The sequence below is a fragment of the Salvelinus alpinus genome, chromosome 32 (assembly GCF_045679555.1).
Source record: "Salvelinus alpinus chromosome 32, SLU_Salpinus.1, whole genome shotgun sequence".
Lineage (NCBI taxonomy): Eukaryota > Metazoa > Chordata > Actinopteri > Salmoniformes > Salmonidae > Salvelinus > Salvelinus alpinus.
In genome coordinates, this window is record NC_092117.1 from 30,176,178 (window position 1) to 30,188,330 (window position 12,153).

The 12,153-nt window shown below is 43.6% G+C and overlaps 1 protein-coding gene across 1 annotated transcript in view; it reads right to left on the reverse strand.

Annotated features, from left to right (window-relative positions):
• The window catches only part of LOC139562527 (collagen alpha-1(XIX) chain-like), a 241,821-nt gene that overhangs the window by 28,584 nt on the left and 201,084 nt on the right, over positions 1–12,153 (reverse strand). The window contains exons 38-43 of the mRNA XM_071380275.1: positions 11,744–11,797; positions 11,277–11,330; positions 10,941–10,994; positions 8,708–8,752; positions 975–1,025; positions 272–316 (exon numbers count right to left, since the gene is read on the reverse strand). Of these exons, the coding sequence (XP_071236376.1) occupies positions 272–316; positions 975–1,025; positions 8,708–8,752; positions 10,941–10,994; positions 11,277–11,330; positions 11,744–11,797 (303 nt within the window). The remainder of the gene's footprint in view (positions 1–271; positions 317–974; positions 1,026–8,707; positions 8,753–10,940; positions 10,995–11,276; positions 11,331–11,743; positions 11,798–12,153) is intronic.

Genomic DNA, 12,153 nt, shown 5'->3' on the forward strand with positions numbered 1-12,153 from the left:
ATGATACAGTAGGAGGATGGATGATGAGACAGCAGGATGATGAGACAGTAGGAGGATGATACAGTAGGAGGATGGATGATGAGACAGCAGGATGATGAGACAGTAGGAGGATGAGACAGCAGGATGATGAGACAGAAGGAGGATGATACAGTAGGAGGATGGATGATGAGACAGAAGGAGGATGAGACAGTAGGAGGATGGATGATGAGACAGAAGGAGGATGATACAGTAGGAGGATGGATGATGAGACAGTAGATTATGAGATACTTACTGGTGCACCTGGTGCTCCAGGGGGTCCTGAGATGGCTCCTCCACTCTGTGGAGAAACTAGTATTATCATCATAACATTCAACACAACGATGACATGGTATCTGATGACACGGTATCTGATAATATGGTATCTGATGACACGGTATCTGATGACATGGTATCTGATGACATGGCATCTGATGACACGGTATCTGATGACACGGTATCTGATAATATGGTATCTGATGACATGGTATCTGATGACATGGTATCTGATGACACGGTATCTGATGACATGGTATCTGATGACATGGTATCTGATGACATGGTATCTGATGACATGGTATCTGATGACATAGTATTTGATGATATGTTATCTGATTATATGGTATGTGATAATATGGTATCTGATGACATGGTATCTGATGACATAGTATCTGCTGGTATGGTATTTGATGACATGGTATCTGATGAAATGGTATCTGATGACATGGTATCTGATGACATGGTATCTGATGATATGGTATCTACAGTAGCCTACAGTATATAGGGGAATGTGGTAACCTTTACTTTGAGGGTCACCCTACCGATGCTCAACAAACAATCAACAGACTATGAGTAACATGTCAGCTATACACCTGTTGACTAGCACTGTGATGCTAGTTGCATCGTCGGCAACACCTGACTCACCAAGGTGATGAGGATGAGTACAGTGAAGTTCTTACCTGCAGTTTGTACAGACTGCTCATCCCATTGCCCTCCACATAGGGGACACCCTGCAAACACACACATCTCAGTCAGAGCCAGGTATCTCCTCCGTTAACACCCTGCCTCATGGCTTCTAGCCTTACACACTCGTAAAGGTCTCGGGGTGTGTGTGTGTGTGTGTGTGTGAGTGTGTGTGTGTGTGTGTGTGTGTGTGTGTGTGTGTGTGTGTGTGTGTGTGTGTGTGTGTGTGTGTGTGTGTGTGTGTGTGTGTGTGTGTGTGTGTGTGTATGTGTGAGTGTGTGTGTGTGTTTTCTGTGCCTCTAGTCTAACAGTCAGTCCTGTAGGCCTGGACCAGGCAGACAGTATTACTTTGTTAAGCCCTTAAATGCAACATGGGAGAGATGAATATCTGGGGCTGCCTGGTGATCACTACATGGAGAGATGAATATCTGGGGCTGCCTGGTGATCACTACATGGAGAAATGAATATCTGGGGCTGCCTGGTGATCACTACATGGGGAGCTCAATATCTGGGGCTGCCTGGTGATCACTACATGGAGAGATCAATATCTGGGGCTGCCTGGTGATCACTACATGGAGAGATGAATATCTGGGGCTGCCTGGTGATCACTACATGGAGAGATCAGTATCTGGGGCTGTCTGGTGATCACTACATGGAGAGATGAATATCTGGGGCTGTCTGGTGATCACTACATGGAGAGATGAATATCTGGGGCTGTCTGGTGATCACTACATGGAGAGATGAATATCTGGGGCTGCCTGGTGATCACTACATGGAGAGATGAATATCTGGGGCTGCCTGGTGATCACTACATGGAGAGATCAATATCTGGGGCTGCCTGGTGATCACTACATGGAGAGATGAATATCTGGGGCTGCCTGGTGATCACTACATGGAGAGATCAATATCTGGGGCTGCCTGGTGATCACTACATGGAGAGATCAATATCTGCGGCTGTCTGGTGATCACTACATGGAGAGATGAATATCTGGGGCTGCCTGGTGATCACTACATGGAGAGATCAATATCTGGGGCTGCCTGGTGATCACTACATGGAGAGATCAATATCTGGGGCTGCCTGGTGATCACTACATGGAGAGATGAATATCTGGGGCTGCCTGGTGATCACTACATGGAGAGATGAATATCTGGGGCTGCCTGGTGATCACTACATGGAGAGATCAATATCTGCGGCTGTCTGGTGATCACTACATGGAGAGATGAATATCTGGGGCTGCCTGGTGATCACTACATGGAGAGATCAATATCTGGGGCTGCCTGGTGATCACTACATGGAGAGATGAATATCCGGGGCTGCCTGTTGATCACTACATGGAGAGATGAATATTTGGGGCTGCCTGGTGATCACTACATGGAGAGATGAATATCTGGGGCTGCCTGGTGATCACTACATGGAGAGATGAATATCTGGGGCTGCCTGGTGATCACGACATGGAGAGATGAATATATGGGGCTGCCTGGTGATCACTACATGGAGAGATGAATATCTGGGGCTGCCTGGTGATCACTACATGGAGAGATGAATATCTGGTGCTGCCTGGTGATCACTACATGGAGAGATGAATATCTGGGGCTGCCTGGTGATCACTACATGGAGAGATGAATATCTGGGGCTGCCTGGTGATCACTACATGGAGAGATGAATATCTGGGGCTGCCTGGTGATCACTACATGGAGAGATGAATATCTGGGGCTGCCTGGTGATCACTACATGGAGAGATTAATATCTGGGGCTGCCTGGTGATCACTACATGGAGAGATGAATATCTGGGGCTGCCTGGTGATCACTACATGGAGAGATGAATATCTGGGGCTGTCTGGTGATCACTACATGGAGAGATGAATATCTGGGGCTGCCTGGTGATCACTACATGGAGAGATCAATATCTGGGGCTGCCTGGTGATCACTACATGGAGAGATGAATATCTGGGGCTGCCTGGTGATCACTACATGGAGAGATGAATATCTGGGGCTGCCTGTTGATCACTACATGGAGAGATCAATATCTGGGGCTGCCTGGTGATCACTACATGGAGAGATGAATATCTGGGGCTGCCTGGTGATCACTACATGGAGAGATCAATATCTGGGGCTGCCTGGTGATCACTACATGGAGAGATGAATATCTGGGGCTGCCTGGTGATCACTACATGGAGAGATCAATATCTGGGGCTGCCTGGTGATCACTACATGGAGAGATCAATATCTGGGGCTGCCTGGTGATCACTACATGGAGAGATCAATATCTGGGGCTGCCTGGTGATCACTACATGGAGAGATCAATATCTGGGGCTGCCTGGTGATCACTACATGGAGAGATCAATATCTGGGGCTGCCTGGTGATCACTACATGGAGAGATCAATATCTGGGGCTGCCTGGTGATCACTAAACAAAAGAGGAGAGCAGTAACACTTATTTAACCCTCCGGCCTCTGAAGATTCAAACACTCATGTGAGTACCAAATGGCACCCTATCCCCTATAGTGCCCCACTTAAGGGCTCATAGGGCTCAGGTAAAAAGTAGTGCACTATATAATGAATAAGGTGCCATTTGGGCCGCAGCCTAACTAGTGTATCTGGGGGAAATAGTGTAGCAGAACACATTGATTTAAAGAGATGGAGGCTAGCAGCAGCAACTACAACATCCTGATGGCTTGAGGAGTAGCCCGGATATACCAGAGATAGTCTGGATAGTCCTCCCTGACTAGCGTTTATGGGGCCAGGGCGTGGGAGGGTGTGTGTATGTGGGTGCTTTTTAATGTGTGTGTGTTTGTGTGTGAGTGTGTGTGCATCCGTGCGTGTGTGTGCCACGGAGGGTTCAAGGGGACGAGTGATGAATTATAAATCTGTAATAATAACGCTAGCTAGTGTATGTGTGTGTGTGTGTGTGTGTGTGTGTGTGTGTGTGTGTGTGTGTGTGTGTGTGTGTGTGTGTGTGTGTGTGTGTGTGTGTGTGTGTGTGTGTGTGTGTGTGTGTGTGTGTGTGTGTGTGTGTGTGTAGCCACCGGTCTCCTCTCCACTACTCAGTGTATGTGCTGTCTGTCATCAGTGTGATCTGAGGCAAAGCTAAACGGCTGCAAGACAACGCTAAACTAACCACAGAGTATCTACAGGAGAACAGCTTTTCAGTTTGAAGGAAATCTGTGGCCCTAAGCTTTTGCTAGATTTGTGCAATGTAAAGAATTTACAGTACTGAAGTTCATTCATTGCCCCTCTCCTCCAACACAGTAAGTGGGTTGTATTAAGTAGGCGCAAAATGGAAGAAAATACTCCATAACGGAGTGAAACAGGGAAGCATTAAGTAGGCACAAAATGGGAGAAAACCCTCCATAACGGAGTGAAACAGGGAAGTATTAAGTAGGCACAAAATGGGAGAAAACCCTCCATAACGGAGTGAAACAGGGAAGTATTAAGTAGGCACAAAATGGGAGAAAACCCTCCATAACGGAGTGAAACAGGGAAGCATTAAGTAGGCACAAAATGGAAGAAAACCCTCCATAACGGAGTGAAACAGGGAAGTATTAAGTAGGCACAAAATGGAAGAAAACCCTCCATAACGGAGTGAAACAGGGAAGCATTAAGTAGGCACAAAATGGAAGAAAACCCTCCATAACGGAGTGAAACAGGGAAGTTTTAAGTAGGCACAAAATGGAAGAAAACCCTCCCTAACGGAGTGAAACAGGAAGCACTATCTTTGTACGTGTCCAATAAGAAACACTCCTTTTGGTTTTGCTCCAGTGTCCCCAGAAGTAACATGACCATGGTGACTCAATAACGTTTCTACCTGCCCTCCAGGACACCTACAGCACCCCATGTTACAGGCCAAAAAGATCATCAAGGACATCAACCACCTGAGCCACGGCCTGTTCACCCCGCTATCATCCAGAAGGAGAGGTCAGTATAGGTGCATCAAAGCTGGTACCGAGAGACTGAAAAACAGCTTCTATCGTAAGGCCATCCGAATGTTAAATAGCCATCACTAGCCGGCTTCCACCCGGTTACTCAACCCTGCACCTTAGAGGCTGCTGCCGTATATACATAGACATGGAATCACTGGCCACTTTAACGATGGAACACTAGTCACTGTAATAATGTTTACATACTGCTTTACTCATCTCATATCTATTTACTGTATTATATTCTACTGTATTTTAGTCTATGACACTCCGACATTACTCAATCTAATATTAATATATTTCTTAATTCCATTCTTTTACTTTTAGATTTGTGTATATTTTGTGAATCATTTTTAGATACTACTGCACTGTTAAACACTACTGCACTGTTAGACACTACTGCACTGTTAGATACTACTGCACTGTTAGATACTACTGCACTGTTAGATACTACTGCACTGTTAGACACTACACTGTTAGATACTACTGCACTGTTAGATACTACTGCACTGATAGATACTACTGCACTGTTAGACACTACTGCACTGTTAGATACTAATATTAATATATTTCTTAATTCCATTCTTTTACTTTTAGATTTGTGTATATTTTGTGAATCATTTTTAGATACTACTGCACTGTTAGACACTACTGCACTGTTAGACACTACTGCACTGTTAGATACTACTGCACTGTTAGATACTACTGCACTGTTAGATACTACTGCACTGTTAGATACTACTGCACTGTTAGATACTACTGCACTGTTAGACACTACAATGTTAGATACTACTGCACTGTTAGATACTACTGCACTGATAGATACTACTGCACTGTTAGACACTACTGCACTGTTAGACACTACTGCACTGTTAGACACTACTGCACTGTTAGATACAACTGCACTGTTAGACACTACTGCACTGTTAGATACTACTGCACTGTTAGACACTACTGCACTGTTAGATACTACTGCACTGTTAGACACTACTGCACTGTTAGACACTACTGCACTGTTAGATACTACTGCACTGTTAGATACTACTGCACTGTTAGATACTACTGCACTGTTAGATACTACTGCACTGTTAGATACTACTGCACTGTTAGATACTACTGCACTGTTAGATACTACTGCACTGATAGATACTACTGCACTGTTAGACACTACTGCACTGTTAGATACTACTGCACTTTTAGACACTACTGCACTGTTAGATACTACTGCACTGTTAGACACTACTGCACTACTGCACTGTTAGACACTACTGCACTGTTAGACACTATTGCACTATTAGATACTACTGCACTGTTAGATACTACTGCACTATTAGATACTACTGCACTGTTAGATACTACTGTACTGTTAGACACTACTGCGCTGTTAGACACTACTGCACTGTTAGATACTACTGCACTGTTAGACACTACTGCACTGTTAGACACTACTGCGCTGTTAGATACTACTGCACTGTTAGATACTACTGCACTGTTAGATACTACTGCACTGTTAGACACTACTGCACTGTTAGACACTACTGCACTGTTAGACACTACTGCACTGTTAGACACTACTGCACTGTTAGATACTACTGCACTGTTAGATACTACTGCACTGTTAGATACTACTGCACTGTTAGACACTACTGCACTGTTAGACACTACTGCACTGTTAGACACTACTGCACTGTTAGCTACTACTGCACTGTTAGATACTACTGCACTGTTAGATACTACTGCACTGTTAGACACTACTGCGCTGTTAGACACTACTGCACTGTTAGACACTACTGCACTGTTAGACACTACTGCACTGTTAGATACTACTGCACTGTTAGACACTACTGCACTGTTAGACATTACTGCACTGTTAGACACTACTGCACTGTTAGACACTACTGCACTGTTAGATACTACTGCACTGTTAGACACTACTGCACTACTGCACTCTTAGACACTACTGCACTGTTAGATACTACTGCACTGTTAGACACTACTGCACTACTGCACTCTTAGACACTACTGCACTGTTAGATACTACTGCACTGTTAGATACTACTGCACTACTGCACTCTTAGACACTACTGCACTGTTAGATACTACTGCACTGTTAGACACTACTGCACTGTTAGACACTACTGCACTGTTAGACACTACTGCACTGTTAGATACTACTGCACTGTTAGATACTACTGCACTGTTAGACACTACTGCACTACTGCACTCTTAGACACTACTGCACTGTTAGATACTACTGCACTGTTAGATACTACTGCACTACTGCACTCTTAGACACTACTGCACTGTTAGATACTACTGCACTGTTAGATACTACTGCACTGTTAGATACTACTGCACTGTTAGACACTACTGCACTGTTAGACACTACTGCACTGTTAGATACTACTGCACTGTTAGATACTACTGCACTGTTAGATACTACTGCACTGTTAGATACTACTGCACTGTTAGACACTACTGCACTGTTAGATACTACTGCACTGTTAGACACTACTGCACTGTTAGACACTACTGCACTGTTAGATACTACTGCAGTGTTAGATACTACTGCACTGTTAGATACTACTGCACTGTTAGATACTACTGCACTGATAGACACTACTGCACTGTTAGACACTACTGCACTGTTAGACACTACTGCACTGTTAGATACTACTGCACTGTTAGACACTACTGCACTACTGCACTCTTAGACACTACTGCACTGTTAGATACTACTGCACTGTTAGACACTACTGCACTACTGCACTCTTAGACACTACTGCACTGTTAGATACTACTGCACTGTTAGATACTACTGCACTACTGCACTCTTAGACACTACTGCACTGTTAGATACTACTGCACTGTTAGATACTACTGCACTGTTAGATACTACTGCACTGTTAGATACTACTGCACTGTTAGATACTACTGCACTACTGCACTCTTAGACACTACTGCACTGTTAGATACTACTGCACTGTTAGACACTACTGCACTACTGCACTCTTAGACACTACTGCACTGTTAGATACTACTGCACTGTTAGATACTACTGCACTACTGCACTCTTAGACACTACTGCACTGTTAGATACTACTGCACTGTTAGATACTACTGCACTGTTAGATACTACTGCACTGTTAGATACTACTGCACTGTTAGATACTACTGCACTGTTAGACACTACTGCACTGTTAGATACTACTGCACTGTTAGATACTACTGCACTGTTAGATACTACTGCACTGTTAGATACTACTGCACTGTTAGACACTACTGCACTGTTAGATACTACTGCACTGTTAGATACTAATGCACTGTTAGATACTACTGCACTGTTAGATACTACTGCACTGTTAGATACTACTGCACTGTTAGACACTACAGCACTGTTAGATATTACAGCACTGTTGGAACTAGGAACACAAGCATTTCGCTACACCCACAATAACATCTGCTAAATATGTGTAGGTGACCAATAAAATCGTACTTGATTTGATTTCCAGGAAGGAAGAAAAAAACAGGAAAAACATTCTCTCAAGTAGACGGAAGAAAACATGGTGTCCTTCAAAGTAATAAGTCAATCTCACTGTCCTTTTAAATGATGTGTTGTGTGACCAGCCATTCAAAAGGACACCAGTAATTGGCTAAGGTACCTTGAACTGGTGTCATCATTCATAGGCATGAAAACTGTTGACACATCTCACCATTGACTCAACAACACACACATTCTCTGTACACGCACGCATACACACTGTCTGTATACACACACAGAGAGATCTCAGTGATGCTCTGGATAACTTACTGGGGGGCCTGGTAGTCCTGGCCTTCCAGGGGAGCCTTCACTTCCCTGTAGGACACACACATACACACACACATACACACACACATACACACACACACACACACACACACACACACACACACACACACACACACACACACACACACACACACACACACACACACACACACACACACACACACACACACACACACACACACACACACACACACACACACACACACACACACACACACACACACACACACAGAACAAACCATGAGAGGGATAATGCTTTCCAGTCAGTCACTGAGGAACACATTTCTTCAGTTAAGATCCCAATAATCTAGGAATACGTCTTTACCCATATTTAGCCACACATTAGACACAGTGACAATCCTAATCTTTGGGACATGGCATGACTGACAATACAAGTCCATTGCAGAGGTACAGTATTTGAGAAGAGGGACATACTCGCTCTGTTGAATTTGAGAGAGATTGGGGGTAAGGCCCTGCGATAAACTAGTGTCCTGTACAAGGGGTGTACTTGTACATCAACCTGCCTCACGCTACAGAAGCAGGAGATCATATGAGCTGTTCTGGCTTGCACAAGCCTCTTGCAAGGCTACTTAATTGGCATACAGCACGCCACCCCAATCCACTGACAAGACTAGGCCTATGGCATTCGTTCAACAACAAAACTGAAGAGAAATCCATAAGGTATATAAGTGCTTTTTAAGAAAATATCATGATTCCTGCGTATTATTTGAGTATTTGAGATAGTACTAAATAAGACGTAAGGCATTGTTTTCATCTTAGACTATCAGAACAGCTCTTGTCAGGCCACATGCATGAATAGAACATGACCCTGTATGTACTAACTGCCTATATTTAGAACATAAAGCAGACACGTACAGTACGGTGCCTAGTGAAAGTCTGTACACCAATGACACAGTCTTCACATTTTGCCCCCTTAAAATGAAATCAAAAAATTGATTGAATTAGATTTTTTTTGCTACAGATCTACACAACCTACTCCACATCTTCAAAGTGAAAGACATGTATATACAAATGTTCTAATTAATGAAGGAAAAAAAAAACAAAGATGTCTTGATTGTGTATGTCTTCACACCCCAAAATTAATACTTGGCGGAAGCACCTTTTGGCAGCCATTACAGCTGTGAATCATTTTGAATAAGATTCTACCAACTTTGCACAACTCTTAGGGCAATATAATTCCATTGCTTGATCCTGACAAACTCCCCAGTCCCTGGAGATGACAAGCAGACCCATAACATGATGCTGCCAACCACAATACTTGAAAATACAGAGGATTTACTTTGTGTTGTATTGGATTTGACCCAAACCTGTAGTTTTTATTTTAGGCCAAAAACCTAATTTATTTGCTGTGTTGTCTTGCAGTATTACTTCATGGTATTGTTGCAAACAGAATCAATGATTTGGAGTGGATTTTTTTTAACACAGGCTTCCTTCACTTTACCATACGGGCCAGTAATGTGGAGTGAATGCAATGGTTTTGATCCCTTTGTATTTTCCAGTATTGTCGTGGCCTGGGGAGGCTGTCAGGATCTAAAGAAACATGAAAAGAGCAAAGCCCAGGTAAAAAGTTAGAGGAAACCCTGTCTTCTCAATACCTAACCCAGCAGTTGCTGTTGCGTCATGCTGATGGCAGAGTCAGGATTTGACATAAGCAGCATGAGTCCATGGCCCCATTCTGCCTGGTATCAACGGTACAGGCTGGTGGCGGTGGTGTAATGATGTGGGGAATGTTTTCCTGGCACATGTTAGGTCCCTTGATACCAATTGAGCAATATTTCCATACCCCAAATAATTCAGTCTGTTCTGGAGGCAAAGGGGGGGGGGTCTGACCCGGTACCTAATAAACTGGCCACTGAGTGCATGTTGTCCTAAGAGTTGTGCAAGCTTGGTAGAATCTTATTCAGAATGATTCCCAGCTGTAATGGCTGACAAAGGTGCTTCCACCAAGTAAAAGTGAAAACATACGCAATCAATTTATCATCATTTTGTGTTTCTAAGTCATTTGGAAAATGATCTATCATTTTTCTTTCACTTTGGAGTAGGTTGTGTAGCTCCATAGGGAAAAATCGAATTGAATCCCTTTGTAGATTTAATTTTAAAGCAGCAAAGTGTGAAGACCGTGCAAGTGTGCGTAGACTTTCACTAGCGACTGTATATTCATACAGTGCGTGTACGCACAACATCGCTTTCTTACCCGTTCTCCCTTTGTTCCAGGCTGACCCATTGGCCCAGGTCTGCCCATGACACCCTGCAAACAGAAACAAAGGACATCAATTAACTGGGTCACAAACTAAATATAGAAACAAAGTACATCAATTAACTGGGTCACAAACTAAATATAGAAACAAAGGACATCAATTAACTGGGTCACAAACTAAATATAGAAACTGGATGAGAGAAAATATGGACCAAACGATGAGTATGGTGTTCTCAGTGATTGTTCTTGTATCAGCAACACAGTACTACACAGTACTACACATGCATTACAACTAGGGATGAATAGATGTGAAAGATGATTTGTTTTGCTTACAGGGGCTCCAGTACGGCCTGTTGCACCCAGAATGCCTGGAACTCCAGGAGAGCCCTGAGAAAGACAAGAAACACCAGAGAACAATCATTGTCACTTCCTGTGTAATAGTTAGTGTATGATAGCCTAACTGGTAGGTTTACAAGAAGGACAAGAGGAGAGTTAACCTCGTTTGCATTTTCGGGACAATTCCATTGATTCTGTTGTACATGGGACAAGATGAGTCACCGTGGCCGTGGCTCGCTATACAAAGCAGGCATTGAGGCATTGAGGCATTCAGTTACTGATCGACTGAACGTCACAAAGGGTAAAACGAGTGACCTAAGCGACTTCGAGCGTGGTATGATGGTTGGTGCCAGGTGCACCGGTTCCAGATTTGATTTGATTTGATGTAGTGTACTTTCAAGCACACTCAAGCATGTTAAAGTATATGATTCATGTATTGGCCCCACGACAGGTCTGAAACCCACCTCGTCTCCTTTGTCTCCACTAGGCCCAGGGAATCCTCTCTCTCCTTTCATCCCCTAGAACAGCAAACAACATCAGTGAATGACTAAACAGTAACAACAACAGTAAATCAAGTTCAATTCTGTATAAACCTTTTGTTAATGTGTTTGCTTGTGAAATAAGACACATCTACCACCATAATGTACCGTCTGTCCTCTCCAAACCTTCTAATAGTGTCAAACCAGTGGCATGACTGGTGGTCATACATTTCACTTTGACTTCTTGTTTCTAATAGAGCCAATTAGAAGCGACTGCTTGGGTAATTTTACTAATACAGGACACGGCTGTGTATCCATGGCAACCAGGTCTGCCGCCAGCAGCTCTGATGATACGAATGGGCTGGACTAGCATTGTAAATGTTTGAATGTTTGGT